The 27,174-nt window shown below is 40.4% G+C and overlaps 2 protein-coding genes and 1 pseudogene across 3 annotated transcripts in view; 1 reads left to right on the forward strand and 2 right to left on the reverse strand.

Moving 5' to 3' along the window:
• The window catches only part of Atp13a5 (ATPase 13A5), a 117,632-nt gene extending 113,193 nt beyond the window's left edge, over window positions 1-4,439 (forward strand). The window contains 2 exon segments of the mRNA XM_048345838.1: window positions 1,984-2,064; window positions 4,179-4,439. Of these exon segments, the coding sequence (XP_048201795.1) occupies window positions 1,984-2,064; window positions 4,179-4,439 (342 nt within the window).
• On the reverse strand, window positions 2,247-2,584 carry LOC125351309 (annotated as a pseudogene).
• Window positions 4,440-8,409: 3,970 nt separating the features above from the next.
• The window catches only part of Plaat1 (phospholipase A and acyltransferase 1), a 28,975-nt gene continuing 10,210 nt past the window's right edge, over window positions 8,410-27,174 (reverse strand). For both annotated transcript variants that reach the window (XM_048345999.1, XM_048345998.1), the window contains 3 exons: window positions 16,289-16,427; window positions 13,139-13,404; window positions 8,410-8,661 (listed from right to left, as the gene is read on the reverse strand). In XM_048345999.1, the coding sequence (XP_048201956.1) occupies window positions 8,560-8,661; window positions 13,139-13,404; window positions 16,289-16,427 (507 nt within the window). In that variant the 3' untranslated portion in view covers window positions 8,410-8,559. The remainder of the gene's footprint in view (window positions 8,662-13,138; window positions 13,405-16,288; window positions 16,428-27,174) is intronic.

Below are 27,174 nucleotides of genomic sequence, written 5' to 3' on the forward strand. Positions count from 1 at the left end.
GAACCTAATATTGTAAGAGATATAAGAGAAAGGGAAGGATTAGTCTATTGATTTCAGGCTACACTTGTACAGTGAGGATGAGCCATTCTTGAGTGACATTGTGGCCTGGTCACCTGATGCTATCCATAGTTGAAGAGAATATAGAGATTTGGGGAAACATAGGGAGGAACTCTTGTCATGATTTTGGTGCTAATTGTCATGGGAGGCTTCGTGGAGTAATGGAACTTGACTAAGGTCCAAGCTAGATTTTACAAGGTAGTACACAGTGTTGTTTCTGGTAAGGAAACAGCCATTAGTCTGTATACTAGTAGAAAATATCGAAATAACTTCATTTGTCTTGGAAATGCAAAGAACATAGGGTAGGAAGGATGAAAATCAAAAGCAAGTTTTTCTTTACAGAGGAGTTGGAAGAATCTCTAAGACTGAGGGAGTCTGACTAACAAAAAGAAAGAATAAAGGAAGGATTGAGTGGTCCAGAGCAGACAGTGAGGTTTAGATCTCATTCTAAAGCAAGTCAGGGAAGACTCTTCAGAAGGGTGTGTAAGACAGATTGGTTACAATGGCCAGAAGGCTGCAGGAAGGCACAGGGACCTTAAAGAGAGAATCTAGAATCATTCATTCAAAACATCATGAACACAGTGCTGGGAATATGGCTTAGTGGTAGAGTGCTTGCCTTGTATACATGAACCCCTGGGTTCAATTCCTCAGCACCACATATATAGAAAAAGCCAGAAGGGATGCTGTGGCTCAAGTGGTAGAGTGCTAGCCTTGAGCAAAAAGAAGCCAGGGACACAGTGCTCAGGCCCTGAGTTCAAGCCCAGGACTGGCAAAAACAAAACAAAACACCAACAACAACACTATGAACTCCAGAGTTTTCTCAGTATTAGGATTAAAAAGATGAAGTCACTGCTCTCAAAGTGTTCAGAAACAAAGAAAGAAGGTAGACTAATGTGTAAGTAAGTCATTCCAAACAAAGTGCTTTCTAGACCAAGAGCCTTCGAGGATCAAGTTGGTGGGAGCACTGAGATCACAGGGAGCCTGGGCCAGGGCCAGGTTCTGCTCTTGGATCCTACTGGCCTTCCCCCAAACCCTTCCATTCAATCTACTACATTCCATTACTCTGATAAAGCTGCCCCTACTTAGAAAATAGTGACCAAGCATTACCCACAACAAGGTTATTGATCAGAATTTAGGGTGTTGAAGGATCTTGTGGTTATAAACCTCAAGGGAGCTGAGTCCCACTCCCAAGCCTCTGTGGGTCAGAAATCGGCTCTCTAGTCTACCCTTTCACTATGGACATAACCACAGAAAATTAGGGCTCTTACAACTAATAAATAAGGGAATCTGGTGATCAGTTTGTGATCCTTTCATCTTTGATAGGAGTTGGCTAAACTCCTTGCAAAATTATAAATGGCTTTTTCCACATAAAGCCATTAGATTCAGGGTCAGAAATATTATTTATTCAAAACATTTTCACTCAGTCAAAACAAATTTGTTCTTCTGCCCTACATTACATTTTACTCTTATGTTAGTGTTACTGATAAATGGACTCCAAGTGGATTTTGCTTTGGGATAATTAGAAGCAAGACAATTAATAGATGAATGGATTAATCTTACACCAGCTGCCCTGTGTCTTAGAAGATGAATGTGAGAAAGGGTGCACAACTTTCAGTATCCTCTGTCTCACTACTACCACCCCGGGGTGAGCTTGCTTAGATAGATACTATTAAGCCATCCAGCCCTGGAGAGCACAGCCCATAGAGGAAGCTCCCAGTTGGCTTCTGGCTCTGCCCTTGATTATCTGCTTTGAGTCAGTACTTGGGCAAATCACTGACCTCCTATCTACTCATGTGTAAGGAGAGAAAGTAGTGCTAACCCTCCACACTCAGTTATTGCAAGTACTTAAGTAAGATAATGTACAATGGTGGTTATATGATTTTTAAAGATATGCAATATTTAATGGTCGCATTTCTTTTTTCAAAGTTCATCCCCACCATAACTTCATGGAGAGTTTCCATTTTTGTGGCATCCCTGACCCACTTCTGCGTGGCCTTCTTTGTAGAGGTAATTTTTGTATGTCTCTAAATATTCTCCTGGAGAAAAATACTTTTTCTAGGGAAAAAAATATTGATCTGTTCATCAACAAATGATGGGTGTTGCATTTTCAACAGATATTCATTTTTAGAGAACTATTGTGGTCTTATATATGGTAGTTACTAGAATACTTTGGTTTTTTATTACTGAAAATGTTTACTGAAAAAGATTAATTATAAAAATGTACATGACAAAATTTTATACAGTTAAGTAGTCTTTTGGAGAGGGAATGCAGATTTCTCTGATTAGCTGTCATTATTAAACTCTTTCCAAGGCTTCTAACATGATGATACTATTTCCTCGTATAACCACCATTCCAATATTGTTCTGTTGCTCACTAGTAGCCATCTCCACACATTCATCTATCACCAGATCCATAAATGGATCAAATCCACGCAATATTCCTTGGACATGTCTTCCACCATTGAATTTCAAAGATAGCTTCTTATCCATAATTTTTTTTTAGCTCTGTAGGGTCTGCTTTGCTCATGACTCCTACATGGCGGGCTCAGAGATGCCTCCTTCATGTGCCCATGGCAGAAACAACTGCTGGTCTGACATCACTGAATACTTTGTTTTTTAAGTGTGTATGTTCTCTTTAGGAAAATTCCCTGGACAATGATTAAAAAAAATTCAGAGGCTATTAAGAAATGATCCTGGTGGGTTTTTTCCCCAAGAAAATGAACTATTGAGTCAGTTCTCACTGGGCCTCATATGAAATCATTGTGTTTAACTTCTCTAACATTCCCAATAGTTTAGAAAAGGCAAGGCCAGGTGACCTTGTGGCTCTAAAATTCAACAAGACCTTTTGGAGTGAGGTGCACACTTAGGAGGCCTTTCTTAATCAAGAGAGAAGGAATAAAGGACTCTACTGTTCATTCTCACCAACCTCAGACCTTACAGGCCTTCCTTTCTAGCATGTCTCTTCTACTCACTGTCAGCAAATTGCTTTATCCACTCAGTAAAAGGTTTAGATGCAGGTTTTAAAAGAGAAAGGTAAAAAATATGCAATGAATTTTAGTTTGTGAATAGTGATCAACCATATATAGAGAATATCTATCTATCTAGAGATATATCTCTCTGTATCTATAGATATGTGTATAGATAGAGAGGTACAATAAAGATAAAGTTTCTCAAAGCCTTTAATATAGGATTCCATTTTGAGACTATATTTTACAAACATAACCTAAAAGGAGCCTGAAAGAAAACCACACATATTCTCAGCATAATATTGTTTACTGTGGCAAAATGTAAAATTTAAACATTTAAATAGTTATATAGTAATTTGGAAAGAAATGTTTCAGAATTAAAGCTAATTATTAGGAAGATTATGGCTATATTCTTATTGCTACAAAACAAAAAAATGTAAGAACTATAGTTACAAAACACTGTGTATAGCAGAAAATTTAGCAGAGTAAAAATTTGACTAATTCTATTATCTTCTTCCTTTTGGTGGTGCTGGAGATTGAACTCAGGGCATCACATTTGTAAGGCATATATTCTACTACCTCTACCAAACCATCTGGAAGTTTATTTATTTCTCCTTCCTTCCTTCCTTCCTTCCTTCCTCTCTCTCCTCTCTCTCCCTCTCCCCCTCCCCCTTTCTTTCCTTTCTTGCCAGTACTGGGTCTTGAACTCGGGGCATGACACTGTCCCTAGCTTCTTTTACTCAAGGCTAGCACTCTACCACTAGAGCCACAGCACCATTCTGGCTTTTTCTGTGGTACTGAGGAATGGAACCCAGAACTTCATGCATGCTAAGCAAGCACTCTACCACTAAGCCACATTTCCAGTCCAAGTTTTCTTTTCTTGATATTTAATACATTATTTTTATCATTCTTAGTTTGTCACAAAAAAAATTCTAGGTGAGTCACTAGCTAGAATGTGACTAGGTAGAGGTGAAAGGCTGAAAATTTTCAGCAGATCTCTAAGCTGTAATTTCTGAAGGGAAGAATAGGGAGGTGTAGCTAAGGCTGCAACAAAGGTGAATCTCAAAGAAGCCTGATGATGCAGCCTGATGATGCAGCTACCTGGAGGCTGGAGCACATGTACAATGCTTTGCTCTTTCCCATTTGATTTTCCAGGATGCTGTCCTTCAAAACCGAGAGCTCTGGCTGTTGATCAAGAAAGAATTTGGATTCTACTCTAAAAGTCAATATAGGATCTGGCAAAGAAAGTTAGCAGCAGACGCTACGTGGCCTCCCACCAACAGGACAGATTATTCAGATGATGTAAAAAATGGGCTGTACATCAACAGAGGCTATGAAGACCCAGAACAGGCTCCAGAAGGAAAACTCAAATTGAGGGGGCAAACCACAGAGCAGCACTTTTGGACCAGACTCTGATCAGAATTGTCATCATGCATGTGTAACTGTGACACCTTCCCATTGCATGTGGAGAGGTGAAAATAGTATGTCTTTACATTCCTCTCTCTATCCCAGCATTCTAAGTGCATTTCTCAATGTTCTGAGCCTTGCAGAAAATGAGCTTGCATTTACCTTTGATCACAACATTTACTATTCAGAGAAAATGCATGTTTGGATTACCATTTTTAATAAACTGCATTCCTACTGTGTTGTTTCAGGACATCTGTCATGGTAATGAAATTAAAAGCTTGTACCTTAATAGGACAAAGGGAAGTGAAAGAAATATTTGGTCTTTGAAAGTTATATTCTTGTTACAAGTTTCCTTAAGTCTTACATTCACTTGAGAAGCATTGTTACATATGTATCTTTTCCAAGGTCACTAAATGCCCCCTTCTTCTTCTTCTTTCCTATTGTTTTAATAGAGAAATATGAGAATTCAACCCTAACTCTATAATAAAGCAGAGTTTTGTGGAAATGGGGCGTTGCAGAGGTTTGTGTTTATGGTACTTGAATATGATCTTAGCATGGGTAGAGCTAGTATCTAAGCAACGTCATCAAAATATGGGAATCCCCAAAGTGTACTCTTGAGGGCCAGTTACCTAGAAGGCTCCATAGTCTATGAAAATAATATTCTCTAAATGCACCCTGTACTTTTCAAAGTCTCACACCTTTATTTCTTGTTTGTTTCTGATTCATGAACATTTCTGGCTGTATTCTAAAAACGGGCCCAAACTCAGCGTTGCTTGTCTTTATAAAAAGAGGAAACCGGGGCTGGGGATATGGCCTAGTGGTAGAGTGCTTGCTTCGCATACTTGAAGGTCTGGGTTCGACTCCTCAGCACCACATAGATAGAAGAAAAAAAGCCAGAAGTGACGCTGTGGCTCAAGTGGTAGAGTGCTAGCCTTGAGCCAAACAAAACAAAACAAAACAAAAAAAAGAGTAAACTAAAATGCAATCCTAAGCAGCTGGGCACTCTTGCCTCATGGGTGTAATCCAGCTCTGCAGGAGGCTAAGGTCTGGAGGATCTCAGTTTAATGCCATCCAGGGCAGAAAAAGGTTTCTAGATTCTAACACCAGAATAAACAGCAATGAAAGCAGGCTTGCAGACTCGACACAAGTGGTATACTGTCATTACAACAGAGATCAAACCCCTGCACTACCAAACAAAGACAGTCCTAGGGAATGGATCCATAATGTTTATAACTACAACATGGCAATTCTCATGTTTCAAGAAAAACTTCTATTTCAACATTGTATTTCATTGATATTATCTGAATCATCTTATATGCACATTGAAAACCAGAAAAAGGTACATTCTTTAATAATATATTCTGTACACTATAGCTTGAATGTGAAGTCGAGAGCAAATTCATCTGGGATGAACATTTAAAATTACCTTGTAGGCTCTCTTTAGAATAGTAAATCTAATTTTGCTAATTTTACACTTTCCCAAAATCCTAGGAAACTAGTCAGTTCCATACCATGAATATCACATATGTGCCTATCCATGATGAGTGGATTCTGTGTACAATAGCATTCAATGTACAGTTCTGAAGTCTGCAGGATGGAAAAATATTTGTAGCATTTTAGCAATTGAGGCCATAACATTATGAGTTTTATGACAACAAACCCTCTTACATTTTTGTTGTTTTTTTTTAACCTTTTCTTGTGTTCACAGCTCTTTCAAAGTGTGCCTAATTTAGTTGCTACCAATAACAAGATAAAATAGGCCTTAAAAGATATTTTCAGCTTATGATTAAAAGAAATGTTCAACATTTAAAAAAATATGGTAGCCCAATTTCCTTAAGCTGACATTTGCATCTAGTAATTTGACTTTTAGAGTGAAAAGATTCAAGTGATACAGTGTGGTGTTTAGATTGCATAAGATATTTTAAAATCACTTATTCAATAAAGGCTTGGCTTTTTTCATTTCAGTTTTACCAACAACTCATTAGGTATCAGGTAAGTGATGGGTCTGTGTTTCACATTTCTGTTTGGGGACATGATAAGATGAACTCCATGACTGATTGCTAAAAGTAAGGTTTCAAGATGTTGGAAAAAAATTTTGATAAAAACACCTGACAAGCCAGGTACCAGTGGCTCACACCTATAATCCTAGCTACTCAGGAAGGTGAGATCTGAGGATCATGGTTCAAAGCCAGCCTGGGCATAAAAGTCCATGAGACTCACATCTCCAGTTAACCACCAGAAAACTGGAAGAGGCACTGTGGCTCAAAGTCATATAGCACTAGCCTTGAGCAATAAAGCTCGGGGACAGCACTAAGGCCCTGAGTTCAAGTCTCATGACCTACAAAAAATAAATAAATAAATTTAAAGCATTTGATCACCAGTGAGAGAACAGAATGGGCAGTCTGGCGCTACTCTGCCAAAATGAAGAGCTGATGACTAAGTCTGTGAGCTCAGATTTTTCAGGGCTAGAACACTATGAGAAAATGAATCCAGGAATCTCAAAGTGCAGCTCTGATACTACTCAGTACAATTAGGATTGCCTTCTGGAGTGGAGATATCCAGACTCTTCTAGAAGGTTCCAACTTCAGGTTCCAAGTTCTAATCTCTCTAACTGGCCAGTGTTGTACCTCTGCCAGAGCCAAGTCTCTTGCTTTGGGTTAAGAGTTACTCTCTGTAGACATCTTTAATCAAAAACAAACCAAAAAGCTAAACTGCTTCTAGTTTTACCTTAATCTTGACAACTCTAGAAAACTGCTCATTAGTTGATGATTACTTAGGATTAGAACATTAAATAAAAAAAACCCACAAAGTTCTGAGTTTGCAATAAAAGTGAAAGAATAATTTTAAGCTTCATACCTCCTTAGAAAACCGGTGTTAGGGAAGAAGGGAGACTAGGGGTTATCTGGAAACAAAGTTAGGGCCATAAGAAAGTAAGGAGTTTGTTAAGGAGAAAGGGGGAAGACAAACTCTGGGAAGCCTCTGCAGACTGGAATAGGAGCCTTCTATTACTATTGTTTTGTTTTCTGGTGCAGATACTGACTGGGGTTTGGACTCATGGCCTGGCTGCTGTCCCTTTGCTTTTTCAAAACTGAAGGCTAGTGCTCTATCACTTTAGCCACAGCTACACATCCAGCATTTTGCTGGTTAATTGAAGATAAGAGTCTCACAGACTTTTCTGTCTGGCTTTGAACTATAATCCTCAGATCTTGGTCTTCTGAATAGCTAGGATTACAAGTACAAGCAACCAGCAACCCACTTTTCTTTATCTGCTGCCACCAAGGATTCTATTGCAATGGTATTTAAAAGTAATCTGGTTACAGGCTCATAACTGCAAATCCTAGCTACTAAGGGGTGAGATATGAGGATCATGGTTTAAAGCCAGCCTGGGAAGGAAAGTCTGTGAAACTCTTCTCTCTAATTAACCACCCTAAAAGCCAGAAGTAGAGCTGAGTCTCAAAGTGGCAGAACAACAGAGTTGAGTACAAAAGCTCAGGAACGGTGCCCAGGCCCTGAGTTCAAGTCCCAATTATTGGCACACAAAAACAAGTTCTAAAAGAGTGTCTTCCATCCCCTTCCTGCCTTCTAGCACCTAAACAGGTACAGAAAGGTTAAGGGTATACTTTCAAATGGATTGTCATATGGAGTTCTTGAAGCTGCCTAGCCAAAACACTTTAATTTCCTAGTTTCATATTTTACAAGAAAAGGCATATGAATTTAGATGTCAACTTTAACAATTTGGGGCTTTTAACATTGCTTTCAAAACCACATAATTGGTTCTCTATCTCTCTGGTAAAATAGCCATCCTTAGGGAAAAAGAAAACAGCATTTATAGTAAAAGATGAAATATACTATTGGTTTTGTTAAGATCCTTTACAGGCTCATTCAGAAGGCTACTGGCTTTTTGTTTAAGCTGCCATAGATTTTAAGGAAAATCTATGCTAGGAGGAGAAAAAAATACTGCCTTGGCTCAATGAGAAGATAATGTCAGTAAGTAATTTATTAAGGAGCTGGCTATCCATTATCAAAATTTGGAACAATACTGAGGAACTGAAAATAAGTACTCATCCCAGGAAATCTTTTTTCTCTTTCTCATATAGTCTTTCAGTTCCAATATCTCTTCAGTAAATTGTTAATGGAATTTTGTTCTTTGTCTCACTGGAAGCAAGCCCAGGAATGAGAAGGCACCAACAGCAGCTGTCACCAGTCCAAGGATACTTTTTGCTCGGTTGGCCTGAAAGAAAACAAGAAACAGAAAATGCATCATTTATCTAAAGATATGTCAACGTCCCAAGTAAAGCTTTATTGGGTTCTGAGATTTCTTTTTGCACACTGAAAGCTTCTTTTAATGTACAATGAATATGTTTGAAGTTCTATGCCAAAGCAAAATTCTATATGAAAATGAGGAAATAAAACAAGGTTTATAAATATGCCAAAGATATTAGATGAATCCATACAGTTATACAATCCCTATACATTGAAAACAATGGAAGAGAATATGGGGCACAGGTAAGAAAGGAAGTACGATTGCTGTTTTGTAAAATATGGAAGGTTGTAAGTGATTTGCCAAAATTCACACTACCAGGATGCTTAGCGATAAGCTGAGACTGCTGTACCAGTGAGCACTGCAGCCATACATGTTCATGTGCACATTTCCTGACCAAAGGTGTTCTATTAGTCAAATAGTTTGGTGCTATGAACTGCGCTAAGTACTTGTAAGCTCTTATTTTTGCAGATATAATTTCTGTTCTGATAAACTTTAAGGAAAGACAATAGTAATATTCACTATCATGTCAAATTAATTTCTCATATAGAATAAGCCATTCACAAGCCCAACTGTCCATAAAGGAGTTCAGACACTGCCAAATTTAAGGATATTAATCATCATCATGAGGGACTAATGAATATTCATGGTTTTCCTGGCACTTGAGTGATATTGCCTTCCATCCACATGCATCTGAATGCAATTTTAGGATGGACTCTTCGGTATCATCACATATTCTGAAAATGACAATTACTCTCTGAGAATTAAGAATTAAGGTCTTCAAACAAAGTAAAACATTTGTGCTAAATAACCAGAGGTAGTCTAGCAGCCAGAAAGCTGACCATGGCCATATTTGAGCACAGTCTCTGACCACTAAGTTTAGCAACTACATCATACTGACTTCATTTCTGCTTCCTCGTGAGAAATAGATGATTGCTCATTTTTCTAGAAGACAACACTCCAACTAGGACCATCTGATCTGCAGATCTTAACATCTCAGGATGCTCTTGGTGAACTAGCATGTCCCAAAGCATTTATTTTGTGGCTCAGTTAGAATAATAAAATTGCCAATTTTACTCTGCATGCCTTTGTAAGCCTTTCCATTTGTGGGCCACTGAACAGCCTCACTCACATCTGCGCATGCCCAATGAAACATGAGGCAAAACTAGAGTGATATCTGGATGCACACAGTTGTCTGTATGGCAGGCTTCCATAGACTGCAGGAGTTAGACAGTGTCTCTTTGCTAAACAGTGATACCCCCAGCACACTGCAGCAAAGTCAGGGTGTATTTCTGTTGGCTGGCCCAGGCTTACTAAAGGCTGTGCCTATCTTTTTCAGATATAGGCACATTTTAAGAAAAGTACAGAAACAGCTAGAAAGGAATAGATAGTTACTTGGGGCCTGAGGCAAGAGGAGGAGATTTATTAACAGGTGGAGCACAGAAGATACTGAGGATAGAAGAGGCTATGTTTATAGGGGGAAGAATACTTCTTTCTTTCATGGAACATAAATATTGGCATAAATGTGAAAAGAAGATGGACTCTAAATTAGAGTCAAGGATGACAGTTTGAATCTAAAATTGCTATTTACTTATTTATTTTGGTGACACTGCAGTTTGAATATGGGCCCTGTCCTTGCTAGGCAGGCACTCTATCTACCAATTGAGCTATTTAGTTTTTTTCAGATAGGGGCCATAATTTTTTACCCAGGCTGGTCTGGATAGTGATTGTCATACTTATGGGATTGTCATACCTGGGATTAAAAGTTTATACCATCATGCTCAGCTTTTTGGTTGAGCTGAGGTCTTGGTAAGTTTTGGACTAGGCTGTCCTCAAACTGCAATTCTCCTGATCTCCTCTTGCTAAGGACCTGAGATTAGAGGGATAAACCACTGTATCTGGACTACTTAACTGCATTTTACTTTATTGAAGTATTATTCATGTGCCCAAAAGCTAGATGTTTAATGCATAAACCCGATGTATTTAGTGGTAAGTATACGCTCATGAAATCATCAGCACAAGCAATGCCACATACTTATTCATTACCTCCAAAAGTTTTCTCCTATTGCCATTGAGTTCTATTCTTGATGTTGTCATTTTATTTTGTTTTATTTGTTTACTGGTAAGAGCACCTAATCTAAGATCTAGCCTCTTGACAAAAATTTAAGTATAAACAGTAATGTTAATCACAGGTACTATGTTGTACAATAGATCTCCATATGAATTTAAGTTATGTAAATGAAATTTATAACCCCTAGTTGCAAAAAAAAATCATCAATAAAAACTACTTATGAATTCAGAGAACAGTTTTGTCATTAGTGAAGCATGGAGCCCGTTTCCTAACAGTCCACCAGCTTCCAGTGAGAATGTGAGGATGAGTCGGTGTGTAGCTTGTTTTCTAGATCAAATTTCTTATTACATGTGAACAGAACATTCATTGTGTTAACCTATTTCCTAATGCGAATTAATTTTCAATTAAATTATTTCCCAATGAAAATAAGCAAATCTTTCCATTATGTTCTATGTCTTACATTTGCAGGCTTTTTTTGTTTTTTGGTCAGTCTTGGGGCCTGAACTCAGCGTCTGGGCTCTATCCCTAAGCCTCTTTGTGCTCAAGGCTCATGCCCTACCACTTGCCACAGCTCCACTTTGAGTGGTTAATTGGACACAGATGTTTCTGCCTGGGCTGGCTTCGAACCACAATCCTCACCTCTCAGCCATCTCAGTAACTAGGATTACAGGTGCAGCTCTATTGCAAGTTTTTTTCATGAGATGAGTCACACCTCATTTCTGAGGAGTATGTGTAACTGATCTACCACTCCAACATACAGGAAGCCAGGGATACATTTTGAGTTATTAGTATATTCTTAAATTTCTGTCCTATTATTCTTTGAGTTTTTTTTATAATCATTAATATGGGAAAGATAATGAGGGAGATAAAACAATGACTTGTCTCTGATCTAGGGGAGAGACACAGCAAAATAGACTTTGCTTGTCTTGAGATATAGCTTTGCAGAAGTAAAGCAGTTAATATATGCTATTACATAACTTGTATTAAAACTTGATCCCAAGTTCCATTCTAAGTACTACAAAAGAGGTGTGGCTTGCCTGGAAACTTCAGCACTAAATGCTTTGAGTTTTTTGTTTTTTTTTGGCCAGTCCTGGGCCTTGAACTCAGGGCCTGAGCACTGTCCCTGGCTTCCTTTTGCTCAAGGCTAGCACTCTGCCACTTGAGCCACAGCGCCACTTCTGGCCGTTTTCTGTATATGTGGTGCTGGGGAATTGAACCCAGGGCCTCATGTATACGAGGCAAGCTCTCTTGCCACTAGGCCATATCCCCAGCCCTGCTTTGAGTTTTCAGTCTCACTTCAAAACAACTTTCCAGAGTTGAATAACTAAGAAATTATTTTTAGTATTTCAGTTATTATTATTGTTACTATTATTATTATTTTGGCCAGTCCTGGGGCTGAACTCAGGGCCTGAGCACTGTTCCTGGCTTCTTTTTGCTCAAGGCTAGCACTCTGCCAACTTGAGCGACAGCGTCACTTCGGGCCTTTTCTATATATATGTGGTGCTGAGGAATTGAACCCAGGGCTTCATGTATACAAGGCAAGCACTCTTGCCACTAGGCCATATTCCCAGCCCCGTATTTCAGTTTTTTTAATGAGTAGTTTTCATAATGTATTTGAAGAAAGAAGGCTTTCTCTTCAATGATTTTACATATTCATTGTCTTATGTTGACTTCATAAAGCTTTGGATTAAGATATCAGTGACTGAACTTGGTTGGTATAACAGGGTAGGGAAAGAACAACTGACATAGCTTCCAGGTTACTGAGAATCTGATGTAATACTATAAAGCAGTGGTGGAAACTTACAAGACTATAAGACATTTCAAAGTCAACCCATTAAAAATCATCCCAAACTCAATGAACAAGGATCTATACCAAAGCACAATATTTCACTGAAAATTATCATTGCAATGAAACAAAACATTTTCAAACCCATCAAGATGGATTATCAATTAGCCTCTGCTACCCATTGGAAAATGATCCACAAAAGCCTATTGATATTTTCAGCAAATGAACTCTTACTCCAAGATCAGCATCTTTTCCGGCACATTCCTTGTAGTATCTGAGGTGGTAGTAAAGATTGGAACTTGTTGTAAGGTAGAGTAATGAGGAAAATTTTCAAAGAGCAGAAGACAATGAATGACAAACAGCTATGGCTTTGATTCTACTTTAAGTCTCTTCTAGCCCCAAACTTATTCATGTGGTTTGGTCACTAACTTGCTCCTCAATCTTGGAAAACTCAAATTCCTGTATTTTTCCTGTTTTCCTGTTCTTTTCACTTAAGAATTGGGAACTTCATGATAGCAAATAACTAGTGATAACAAATAACTATTTTTCTAAAGGTAAGAAACATCTTGTGTCTCCTAAAGAAAACTCACTTGCTCTGAAACTCCTTCTCCATACCGAAGCAAAGTCACCAAATGCTCACAGTTGTTGGACAGGAAGTTATAGGCCACCTCTTGTCCAATAACAAACTCTGACCTTCGCATGACTTCATCCACAGGGAGAGGGGAATAGATGTCATCATATTTATTGTTTACTCTGTATGTGTCATTTCCTACAACATCTTTCAACAGCTGCATCTTCACCAGGGCCTTGTTGTGGAACACAGACTTGGTACTGGTAAATGAGGAAGGCATGCCATCTGTAAGGAGAATTCTGGTTAATGAGGTACAGCAACCCAGTCCAGCAAACTCCAATACCACCCAAAGAACGAGCTCTGCTCCTTTGACACCATCAGGTAAAAACAATATTAGTCATTCTGTAAGTGCATTTAGTAATAATACTGTAAGAATAAGAATACAGCACACAAAAACCCTTTCTAAAAATGTATGACCTTCTCATTGAACAAATTAGATACTTTTTTAACACCTGTTCTGTGAAAATAACTTCCCTATTGATTAATATTATAGAAATCAGGTGTTTCTAATGCAGTATGGATATTATTATTTACCTTTTCTGTTTTCAAGTTTCTTTCTCATCATTTGAATCCTCCTAAATTAACATCTTAGGGCTCAGTAGGAGCGTCACCTTAGCACCTAAGCAGAACTCAATCTAAAATCTTCACACATTTCTTTCAACTAGATTTCAGTATGTGAAACAATTTCCTATGCTGAAATGGCATGGTAGTCCAGTCCTGTGGTGTTGTTTTTCTAACTTACACAAGGGTCCCTTGTATCACATTTTTTGTCAGCATTTGTTGTTTCCTCATGATTGATATTAGTTAGGGCTAATGTGAGCTAGAATTTCAATGCTGTTTCTATTTGCATTTCCTTTATGTGTTGATTTTTGAATTTCTTCTTTTAAGAACTGTCCAGCTCATTTGACCACTTACACATCACTGTTTTTTGTTTTGTTTGTATTGGTCCTGGACTTGAACTCAGGAGACGGGTGCTATCCCTGAGCTTTTTGCATGAGGCTAGCTCTCTGCCACTCGAATCACAGTTCCACTTCTGACTTTAAGAGTTTCACTGGAGGCTAGTGGTAAGTGCTAGTGGCAGAGTGCTTGCTTGCCTCATGTACATGAATCCCTGGGCTCAATTCCTCAGCACCACATATATAGAAAAAGCCAGAAGTGGCACTGTGGCTCGAATGGTAGAGTGCTAGACTTGATCAAAAAGAAGCCAGGGACAGTGCTTAGGCCCTGAGTTCAAGCCCCAGGACTGGCAAAAAAAGAAAGAAAAGAAAAAACAAACTTTCATGGACTTTCCTGCAGGGGCTAGATTTGAACTGTGATTCTCAGACCTCAGCCTCCTGAATAGTTAGCATTACAGGTGTGATCTATTGGCATCCATCCAGCTTATTTGCTTTTTGAGTATTTAATATTTTGAGATGTTTACACATTCTAAATATTAATATTTTGTCCTAGGAATAGCTGGCACAGATTGTTTCTCCTTCTGTAGATTGTCTCTTTAGTTAATATTTTCCTTCATATTTACGAATTTTAAAATTCGGTACACTTTTGTCAACTCTTGCTCTTACCGATTGGAATTCTTTTCACAAAGTAATGATTTATGCCTTTACCTTCAAGTGTTTTCCCTGTGTTTTCTTGAAGTAGTTTCAAATTTGTATTCCCTGTAATAAGATCTTTGACCATTTAGGGTTGATTTTCTTTTTTACAGGGTAGTATATGTGGATATCTGTCTTTCCACACACCATTTGTTGAAGACACTGTCTTTTCTCCTAAGTATACTTTTTTCCATCTGTATAAAAAGTCAGATCGCTTTAGCTGTATAATTTTTTTTTGGATCATCTAATCCATTCCACTGGTCTATATATCTGTGTCTGTGCCATCACTGTATTGTGTTGTTACTAAGTTTATTATAAGTTGAAGTCCAGTATTGGACACCTCCAGCATTGTTCTGATTAGGAAAGCTTTGGTTATACAGGGTCTTTTATGCTTCAATATAAATTTTAAAATGGATTTCATTTTCTACTTTTGCAAGGAATATTTAAATTTTGATGTGGCTAGCACTGTATCTGTAAATTGCATTTAGTATTAGCCATTTTCACAATATTGATTCTATAGATTCATGAATAGATCTTTCCTTATCCATTTTAAGTTTTTCTATACTCATATTAGTTTCTTGACCACTTTATCCAACACCTCCATCTCCTGTCTTCTGCATTTTTTATCCTAATGATTTTTTTCATATCAGTAATCTCCCTCTAGCAGTTAACTTCTGTAATTTCTTCTTGTTCTCTCTACTAAATTATACTCCCACCATGCAGGGAAATATCTATGTGTCATCTTGTGCCTAAAAGAGCTGTCAGCACATATTAGGGCATCTATCAATCGATCAGTAGTTTGGCATACAAGTTAATTGTATTTCTGTAAAATCTATAAGAACATAAACATCTAATGATATTTGTGGCACATATCTTCCCCACCTATTGATTTTTTTTATTATGATTTTTGTGGTCAGTCCTGGGGCTTGAACTCATGGCCTGGGCATTGTCCCTGGGCTTCTTTTGCTCAAAACTAAAACTCTACCATTTGAGGCACAGCACCACTTCTGTTTTTTTCTGTTCATGTGGTACTAAGGAATGGAACCAGGGTTTCATGCATGCTAGCAAGCAACCTGTAACTAAGCCACATTCCCAGCCTATCATGACTTTTTTTTTTTTTTTTTTTTTTTTTTTTGGCCAGTCCTGGGCCTTGGACTCAGGGCCTGAGCACTGTCCCTGGCTTCTTCCCGCTCAAGGCTAGCACTCTGCCACTTGAGCCACAGCGCCGCTTCTGGCCGTTTTCTGTATATGTGGTGCTGGGGAATCGAACCTAGGGCCTCGTGTATCCGAGGCAGGCACTCTTGCCACTAGGCTATATCCCCAGCCCCTATCATGACTTTTTAAAAATGTAATGTGCATCATAAATTGGCCTACATGATTCCTTCAGTGACATTTTGTTCTTAAATTTAGATTAGTTGCATTTATCTCCTTTCTACATTTTATTTTGTTTTGATTTTATTCCTGATACCTTATTACAAGAAAACTCAAAAGCCCCCAGAAGCTAAGTAAACACACTTTACCTATAGGTGCCATGTTGATAACATAGCCATCACCCAAGTACAGAGCCCAGTGCTGATAGCCAGGACGGAACACTTCAATCAAGTCCCCTGGATGGGGGTTGCCTGGGTAGGTCAAACTGAAGCAATCATTAAATGCCATCTGCAATGACAAATAAAAAGATGGTCTAGCTGACACAACTGGCTAGAAGTTCCAGCTTAAGACTTGTCTATATTACATTCCTCATCAAACCCTTAAGACTCGTGACACTTTTTCTTTGAATGATTCCAACTGAATTATGTGTGCACCAGTAGGCAACTTTCTCTCTTTAAATCCACAAATTCAGTCAACATAATTTCCTTCTAAAATTTTAAAAATGTTATATATTAAAATGCCCTATTTGGAATAGAAAAGATTAATAAAAGGAAACTAAATGTTTAATACACTCCTGTTTTACTATGTAAATGCCCTTTTAGGGCATGTTATAATATCTTTTAGATATTATAAAGTATCTGCATGCTTGCACTTATTTAATATGAAAAAGTCAGAATTCGAGCTAAAGAGCAGAAGATCTTTAGCCATTTATCTGCAGTATAGTAAAATCAAGGAGTAGTTACATATAAATGTTAGTATTCTCTGAACATTAAACCTTGGGAGATATACCTTATATCACAAAATTTATTCAGTTATTTAATTTGCACAGATTTCAAGTTTGTATGTATATCTAGTTAGATATTCAGCTGTAATGAAGGATACAGGGCATTTCTTATTTGTTCAAAAGTGTACTGTGTATTATAGAATGTCTATGCACTCTGGCTTCCACCAATAGCAGTCAGTAGATGGGTATTTTGGCCTTTACAATAGCCACAAATGCTACACCACAGATTCCACCATTCCCCTTGCTGCCTTACATCCTGTCGGACTCCTGTTATTTATTTCAGAAACAGGGTAAGGTGGTCAACAGCAGAAGCAGGACAAAATGCAAGGTAAACAAGATCATTATTAATGAATATGTCTGAAAATTCTAAGTTGGTAAGATTTTCTTTCTCTTCAGAAAGGTGATGTAAGTCTCTCCAGTTGATAAAGGTTGTAATTTCTATGTGTGGAAGTAGAGTAACTCAGCAAGAAAAAGTCATGTGTATCTAACCACAACCAAAAGAGAGATGTAATGCTGGATACAAGTTGAGTCTCTAAGTTACAACAGGGTCCTCCTGTTCATCCCATACTCTAATGCAGACATGGAGGCTCATTTACAAAAGAAATCCAAATGCCAGCAATGAAAATTCCTGAATCATCTAAACTATGATTACAATAGCACAGGCTAATTACTTGTGAATGCAGACTTGCATTTTTCATACACTATAAAAGTCTTTTGTACAACAATCAATATTAGAAGGGTGTTTCTCCAAGTATTTGTACAGCATCTGTCGAAAACTTCAATCATCACACTGTCACAAAAATGTGACCAAATGTAAGCTATCCATCTGTTGAAAAATAACTATTGAAGACAGCTTTATGGAAACATTAAGTCTAACCACCAGCTCAAATATGTTTGAGTCTTATGAATATGGCAGTTCACAATCTGACCACATGGGTCCTATCAGGAAAAATAGATAGCATCCCCCAATATAAACATACATATTTTCTGTGAATAGGTGTTAGTAAGCACACACAGCTAAAATTCAATAATTGTTATAGCCAAGATTATAATAACCACCATTTGAACAGGAAGTACTTTGAAATATACTTTTCAAATGTACTTTCTCAATTAACTTTAACTGAAAGTATCTTCATTACTCATTGAGTTTCTTATGCTATTATCCCACTTAACAGACAAAAAGTGACATATTTTAGCCAACTTTTGGAAAAATGTCCAATGAGACCCTCTAGTGACCCCTAGTCACAGGATTAGGGGGTTCATTATGTGAGGTTCTCTCTCAGTCTTTCTATTGTTATTTGTTGGTACTGTAACTTTGGGCAGGCTGAGATCCCCCCTGCCTCTTCCTCCAGTGCCACTGACTCTGGGATCCCAAAACGTACAAGAATGGAGTTTGAATAGTACCTGTTTGGTCCCAATCCAACCCTTTTATTTTTAGGGTAAAAGAGACCGATTTTTGACTGGCAGAGGGCATATGCCATTTTATATAAGAATTTTGACAATTGATATTGAAGAAGTTGAAAATCTATAGGCTAGACAAGAAAAACAAATCTCACCACTACCAACAGATCTCCACTTACATTATATACATTATACAAAAAATGTAAAACTATACAACAGAAGAAAAGTAGTAGTTTCTCTAAAGACAAAGGGTTCTTTAGGTTTGATATCAAAGCTACAATTGAGGACTATGAGTGGTCATTTAGACCTTTAGTCCTAGCCACTAAGGGGGTGAGGGTCAGTAGGATGGATGGGCAAAAGATTCAGAAGACGCCCTATCTCTATCAAGAAAGGTCGGGCATGCACCGCACATGTCATTCTAGCTATTTGGGAATTATAAATGACAGGACTGCAGGCCAGACCAGTCATGGCATAAACATGAGACCATAACTAATACAAAAATGCCTGGGGGCATAACACAAGGGGCAAAAGTGCTTGCCTAGCAAGTGAGAGGCCCTGAGTTCAACTATCAGTATCACCAATGTATACCCATTCCAACAGGAAAAACTGACAACCTGGATGTCTTCCAAATTTAAAACAAAACAAAACAAAACAAAAAACAATTTTAACTTAGTGCCAAAGACTCACAGCTGTAATCCTAGACATTCACGAGTGTGAATCATGTCTTGAAACTAGCCCAGGCAGACAAATTCATGGCACTCTAATTTCAATAAACAAGGAAGATGTTAGAAGTGGAGGCATGACTCAAATAGTAGATTTCTAGCCTTGAGAGAGAAAAAAGTGAAAATGTGAGGCCCTGAATTCAAGCTTCAGTACAAACACATTTTTTAAACATTTGCACTTGTAAAAACTAGAATAAGTAGAGCCGATTTTTTTTAAGTCTCAAGACAGTAGAAAAGCAAACAATTCAGACTGTAGGCAAAAGACATGTTACCAAAGAAGACAGAAGGCTACCAAGCAAGCAGATAGATCTCAACTATCTGAGATAGAACTGGACTAGCTACTTCTTGTCCCACAGCTTTCCAATTTCATTTGGATCCTTTCCTATCCGGCTGCACCTTCCATCCATAGGCATGCTACAATGAGCTGTCTCCACAAAGTCTCTGGGGTTCCAGACTGGCTAATCTCCAGGCTGCATGGATCCTAGGTCCAACACTAACAGTACAGCTCAGAGTCTAATCTTGGTCAAATCAGCCATCCTCAGCTACAGCACCATGCTCTGCTCTATCCATCCCTATATTAAAAAACAATACCAAACCGTATCTCTGAAATGCCCGCTTCCCAACTGAGCCGCTGCTGAAGAGGCCCCCATCTTCTCCCCTGGGTGGGCCTCCAGGCAGCCAGAATGACTCCTCCCCCTGACTGTATGTCCTTTCTTTCTAATGGCACCTTCCACTTCCTACCCGGTCTCAGTAACTGGTGTTAGAGAACTTTTCTTCTGCTTCAGTCTGAGGGCTGTTTCTAGACCTCCAGTTTCTAGCAGAGTGCTGGGCTGCGAGTAACAACCGTGCAAATCAACATTTAACGAGCAAGCTGAAGAACTTCCTGAACTTTCTCACAACGGACTGCCATTTTTCCAGCATGAGTTCTCGTGAAGCAGCATTGATGCCAAGGTACCATCCCCATGCCTGGCCGGCTCTGAGGTCTGGGATGACACCTGTGGCCTGTATTCCCCGCCATGTTCACATCCGTGACAGCAGGAGGCCTCTGGGGCCTCCACAAGGAGCCTGGACATCTACGTGGAGTTCCACTCCCTCACTGCTTTAGGACATAGGGAAGCAAGTCTCCCCGCCCTGTCCCTCCCCCACCCCATGGACTCAGTAGCCCCCCCTACCACCACCCCCTTAAAAAAGAAGAGGTGGGCCATCCGGCGGCTCTCTGACCCTGTCCACGCGCCCTCTGTGACGGCGGGCCAACACACGAGGGTCTGGGCGCCTGGAGGCCTTCCCTTTCAGGCTGAGCCCCCAGCTGCCTTCTGGCACTGGGCCTCGGCTGCCAAAGTCCCGGCTCCTCACTGGCCTCGCAGCAGCTGGGGCCATCTCGCTACGGGGTGGCGGACATCCGACGCCTCCATGAACTCCAGGCCTCTGGGCCACCACACCAACGCTCCAAGAAGTCCTCCCACCGCGGCCGGTGAAGCAGACCCCGGCTGCGCACGCAACAGGCTCCACCCCCTGAGGGGGCGTGGTCCCCAGACTCTTCCTCAGGATTGGGTGTGTTCTCCAGAACCCCACCCCTAGGAGGGTGAAATCTCCAGGTGCCTCTCCTGGGTGTGATGCAACATTCAAGACTCCGCCTACAAGAGGCGTGGTCTACAGGACTCTGCCCTTTGTGGGCGTGGTCCGAAGGACTTCCTTTCAGGCTCTTACTCAAGGTGGGGTGTGGTCTCCAGGACTCTGTCCCTGGTGGGGTGTGGTCTCCAGAGACCCGCCCCCTGAGATAATAAAATCTTCATACTCCGCCCAAGGGCAAGGTCTCTAGGACCCTGACCCATACCTCTAGGAGCCCCACCCATCTTGTTTCATCTTAAGTCATCCACCTCATCTGAGGCGCATCAACACAAACCCTGCCACAAGCCAGCGCAAACACACAAATCCAAAGCTCAAAGTGCAGCCCTTTCGTGGTACCTAAACAATTGCATTCCTCCGCTCCACTCTTACCGTCCTGCAACAAACTTCTGTGGTGCCAGGAGTTGAGCTGTAGTTATAAAGATGACCCATCTTATTGAGCCCAGAAATATTCCAGTACTCACATAAGGAATACAGTTATACCCTGTGGTCCACACAAATACTTTCCTGCACCCCAAGAAAGCTTTTCTATCAGCTAAGGGTGGCAGCGGTGGCCTTAAAATTGCAGAACAGGTAACACATTGATCAAGATTCATTGTACTCACAAACTGACATTTGAATTGAAACCTGTTTGTACAACTAAAGAGCAAAAAAATTTAAACCTTCATGCTTCCCAGATTCACACACACACACACACACACATGCACAGACACACGCACACACACACACACACACACACTTAGGCCTGCCTGGCCCAACTTCTGAGAAAAATGAATATACACAGAGACTAGCGCCCTCTGTCACCAGTATCAAAATCAGAATTGGGAGGAAGAGTAAAGGAAGGATTTGCATCCATTAGAACTCCAGTGCTAGCTCCCCCCCCTCCCCCAGTGAGACATTTACCTTACTAGAGATTGGGACCTTTCTTTAAGCACCTGGAAACAGTTCTGGTTCTAGACAGAACAAGTCTCTTATTCAGCTTGACTTTCAATTGAATTTCAACTTGAATTTCAGCTTGAATTTCAATTGAGTTGTCACAGAAGGAAATGGCTCATGATTTTAAACAGGAGAGGTTTTGTGAGCATTTATAAAACCATCCTGCTTATGAGCTAAATTTATTATGTTTGCCAGGTTAATCTGTTTTCTCTAATCGGACACTTAATCATCCAGTCTCCTCCCTGCATTATGGATTCATGAACGAGAACTAAGGAGAGTTGCTCACTCAGAGCAAGATGATAAATTAGCTTTTCATTTGGGGGGTATTTGTGATTAAATGCCTCATAATAGAATTAAAATGACATAAATCTTGTAATTTTGCTTCTAGATCCCTGCCAGGTATAGATAAAATGCATTCAGTTAGCAGCAAATTTAATTTGATGACTGAATGGAATTTATGGAAATCGAGAAAGCTTTGCATGCAGTAGAGCCTGGCCTTCCTTCGCATCTACAGATGGGAGAGATGGCTGATCACTCTGTGGTTGGTACTCTGGAGATGAATGCCACAGCACGACATTTCCATTCAGAAAGGATGAGGCATGGGCAGTAATAGGCAAAGTTTGTCCCAATCTCACGTTATAATCTTGAGATCTCCAGGGCTGTGCATGGCATGCAGTTGAAGCAGATGTTAGATTAGAGCTAAATAACCAGTTCCTGGTATTTTGTCTATAAGGCAAGTAAAGTGAAGTACTGTGTGGACAGTGCTCTCAGCAGCTGCCTCATTGAGTTGTCAAGGTTGAAACATATTGAAATCACCATAACAGAGATAGTTTAGTAGGTTTGTTGTCAAATAAGTGAAAGCTACATTTTAGCAAAGCTCTTAGAGGGAACAGGAGTCATTATTTGTCCTTTTAACACATGACAATTAAACCCAATTGCCATTGTTGTTAAAAAAAAAAGTGTTTTACAATTAGCAAAACACTTTTATACAGTTTAAGTCATTCAATCTTCGCAACAAATCTATGACATTCGGGTCCTGACAGTTGTGAGAGGCCTGGCATATGGAGCTGGTGCTCAGGGTCTCCTAGGATAGAACTGAAGTCATGAGCCTTCCTCTGCCACACTGCCTGCTTCACTAGCCAGGAAAGACAGTCCTGCCATTATTTATTTGTTCATTTATTTGTCTTTACAATTGAACCTAGAGTTCATGTATGCCATCAATATGCTCTACTGCTGGGGCTACATTCCCAGCCCCCAAACCTTTGTTTTGCATTAAAAAAATAAGTTACAAAAATATTTTAAAAAGAAGCTTTTTAATAAAATAAATTTATGATGTAATGGATGAATATAATCATTTTCTTATTATTCAATGTATACATATATTGAAGTCTTACACTGTACTCTACAAATATGTACAATCATTTGTCAATGAAAAACAAAACCAAAAAGTAAGAGAAGAAACAAATGAGCAAGAAGTAAATGTAAACTCAAATACCTCAGTAAAGTTAAAATAAACAACCACTATCTGTATAGGCTTTAAAAACACACACTCACATAAACACACACACACACACACACACACTAAAATGCATGCACATATGTGAGGTAAATGTTAAAGTAGTTTTTGTGAAGACTTGCAGCGTATAAAGATGTTTTCCCAAATAATGCAGGGATTCCTAGACATCTTACTGTTCTGTGCCCCCAGCCCCCAGGTGCCCCCAGCTGCCCCCAGCTGAGGGCACCCCACACCACCCCCACCCCCAGCCTTCATCAGAGCTGGGCAATCTTGTCAGCCCACAGCCATCTGCATGTTTATAACATTGCTTTTAGGCCACGAATCAAGATCCACACCAGAAGCAGTGGAGAAACGCAGGAAAACAAAAAGGAGCAAAAAGGAAGAGCCGAAAACCTACACGGAGCCGGAGAATCTCCGGGGCACCCTCCCCCCACCAGCCGACCCTGGCCCAAACAGGGCCAGGCTGGGAAAGGGGAACCCAGCGATCGGCAGACAGGCTGCCGGGAGCGCAGAACTCAGATAGCAGGAGACCCCACGGTCACTAGGGAGGGTGCGGACCAAGACAAACTACATCAGCAACGAGAAGTTCAGGTCCACACTGGGTTCAGACAGACAGCGGCTGGGGAACCCAGCGCGGCAGAAGGAGGGAACTGGGAAAGCCACCACAACACTTCGCCACCCCCTGAAGGACCAACGGCTGCGCGGGACACACACACAATCCAGGAACAGTGAGTCCCCCATTACCCCCTCACCCAAAGGGAGACCAGCTATCAGAGACCCAAGCCCTACAAAGAAGCTAGATCTCCCTCCCTCCCCCTCCCCACCCCGAGGGAACAAAGAACCCCCAAATCAGGCAGGAAGCTCCCATCAGGCTCTGGGAAATCAGTTTAGCAGGGGAAGGGCGGACCAGCCCCAAGGCCACACAGGTTCCTGAACTGGCCGCACCAGCCCCACCCCCTTCCCAACAGGGGCCAGGGGACAGGCGGAGGTGCCTGGACCTCGCGGACTCTTACAACTAAAATCACAGGCACTGGTGGGCAATACCAGCACAGCAGGGACACCTGGGCCTGATCACGTCCCCCCCTCGCAGCGGAGGCGAGGTCTGAGGGTGCTAACCCACACCCAGACAGTCGATCCCACTGGGCCCCACACATACCGGCCCCCCCCCCAACAGACTCACGGGAGGGCGCAAACACAGCCCAACAACCCGGGGCTCGCTCTGGGAGGCATACCCCACTAAAGTGGATGGGGCCACAGCGCCAGTGCCTGTTGTAGCGGGCGCACAGCGCACAGGAGGGCAGGACTCCCGGCTACAGAGCCACTCTGGTAGGTGTACCCCGCACAGGTGGGCGGGGCCACAGCGGCAGCACCTGCTCTGGTAGACACGCCTACACAGGAGGGAGGGCAGAGCTACAAACCAAACCTGAGAAGCCAGCCACAGATTTCCAGATGCGCAAATCACAAAGAAACATAACACAGTTCATCAAAGAGCAAGCCAACTCGCCAGCTCCAAAAAGCAGCACAACTGAAGAGGAGATGGAGATTCAAAAAGAAAATGAGGCCATGTTAACAGGAATGATGGAAAGCGTCAGAAATGAAATCAGAAAACAATTCCAGGAGTTTAGAGCGGAAATCTTGAAGGACACCCAAGAAGCAAAGAAAGAAATGGAAGCAAAAATGGATACAATGCAAGCCTCCTTTAAAGAGAATCTTAACGTCCTGAGAATTGAAATGCATGAAAAAATAGATTTAAAATACAACTCTTTGAAGGAGAAATTTCCACGATCAGAGCTGATCTGACAACCATAAATAGCTCTCTGACATCCATAAACTCCACAATTGAAACCATAACACAAAGAGTGGACCATATGGAATCCAGAATCTCAGGCCTGGACGATGAAGCAGCCGAAAACAACCAGAAAATGACCACATGCCAAGAAACGGTGAAGCTTCAGGGCAGACTAATCCAGGAACTAATGGACAAAGACAAGAGATATAATCTGCGCATAATTGGAATAGAAGAAGGAGCCGAATACCAGAGCAGTGGGCTTAAACATGTTCTTAATAAAGTTATTGCAGAAAACTTTCCCAATCTCACAGGGGACCCCATCCAGGTAACCAAAGCCTATAGGACACCTGGCAGGGCAGACCCCAGAAAAGCCACCCCAAGGCACATAATATTCAAGACTTCAGACCTCAAGCTTAAAGAGCAAATTCTGAATTTAGCCAAAGCAAAGAAAGAAATTTTCTACAATGGGAAGAGGATTCGAATAACAGCTGACTTATCCACACACACTTACCAAGCACAAAGTGAGTGGAGGAACACCATCCAAGTATTTAAGGCCAACAATATGCAACCTCGGATCAAATATCCAGCGAAATTGGAGTTCGCATTTGAAGGGAAAACCAGATCTTTCCACACCAAAGAGGAGCTAAAGGAGTATGTGAATAAAAAAACAGCACTACAGCGAATTCTAAGAGGGGAGCCCCACCCAACAGAGATCGTAAAAGACACACAGACAGAATCAGAAAGAAACTACAATAGCCAAAATCCAACAGAAAAAACAGCTCACTAAAGACAAGAAAAAAAAAAAAAGAGGAAAAAGTAGCCCAATAAGTAAATGGAAGGAGAAAAAACACGCTTATCCTTGATCTCTTTAAATATAAATGGTTTAAACTCTCCGATAAAGAGGAGCAGACTGGCAGAATGGATTCGCAAACAAAAAGTTGACGTCTGCTGTCTACAAGAGACCCACCTTACAACAAGGGACAAAAACAGGCTCAAAATGAAAGGATGGAGCAAGATCTACCAAGCAAATGCACTTACCAAAACGGCAGGTGTAGCCATCCTGATCTCAGACAAGCTGGACTTTGCATTAAAATCAACTCAAAAAGACAAAGAAGGACACTACATTTTAATACAAGGAAAAATCCAGAATCAAGACATCACAGTGATAAATATATACTCACCGAACAAAAGAGGCCCTACATATGTCAAGCAAATTCTCACAGAATTACAGAACAAGATAGATGCAAACACAATCATAGTGGGTGACCTTAACACCCCACTGTCCAAGAGACAGATCCAACACCCAGAGGATTAGCAAGGGAGCTGAGGACCTAAGTAACACCATTTCCCAAATGGATCTGACAGACCTATATAGAATCTTCCACCCTACAGAGACCCAATACACCTTCTTTTTAGCAGCCCATGGATCATATTCCAAAATAGACCACGTCATAGCCCACACAAAGAACCTCAGCAAATACAAAAGTATTGATGTCATCCCATGTATTATATCTGATCACAGTGGATTAAAGGTAACCCTCAACAACAAAGGGTACCACAGAGGCTATACACACTCTTGGAGGCTAAACCCCACACTGCTATCCAACACTTGGGCCACAGACCAAATTAAAGATGAAATCAACGAATTCATAAGCCACAATGACAATGAAAACACATCACAAAGAAACCTATGGGACACAGCTAAGGCAGTAGTGAGGGGCAAGATCATTGCCCTCAGCACTCACATTAAAAGAATGGAAGCAGAGCAGGTGAATAACCTCACGATGAAACTAAAACAACTGGAGAAACAAGAAATGACAGAATCTAAAACGACTAGGAGGAGAGAGATCACAAAGATCAAAGAAGAGATAAATCTGATTGAAAATAGAAAGACTATTCAACAAATAAATAAGACTAAAAGCTGGTTCTTTGAGAAAATAAGTAAAATTGACAGAACCCTCCCAAGACTTACAAAAAAAAGAAGAGACTCATATACGTAAAATCAGGGACTCCACCGGAAAAATTAAAACAAGTACACACGATATTCAAACAATCATAAGGAACTATTTCCAGAACCTCTACTCACTAAAAAACAATAACTTTACAGAAATGGATCAATTCTTAGAGAAGTACAAACTGCCCAAACTGAACCAAGAAGAAATAAATCAACTAAATAAACCAATAACTTACAGCAAGATACAGGAGGAAATCAAGAACCTCCCAACAAAGAAAAGCCCAGGCCCAGATGGATTCACCAACGA

The sequence above is a fragment of the Perognathus longimembris genome, chromosome 5 (assembly GCF_023159225.1).
Source record: "Perognathus longimembris pacificus isolate PPM17 chromosome 5, ASM2315922v1, whole genome shotgun sequence".
Classification (NCBI taxonomy): Eukaryota; Metazoa; Chordata; class Mammalia; order Rodentia; family Heteromyidae; genus Perognathus; species Perognathus longimembris.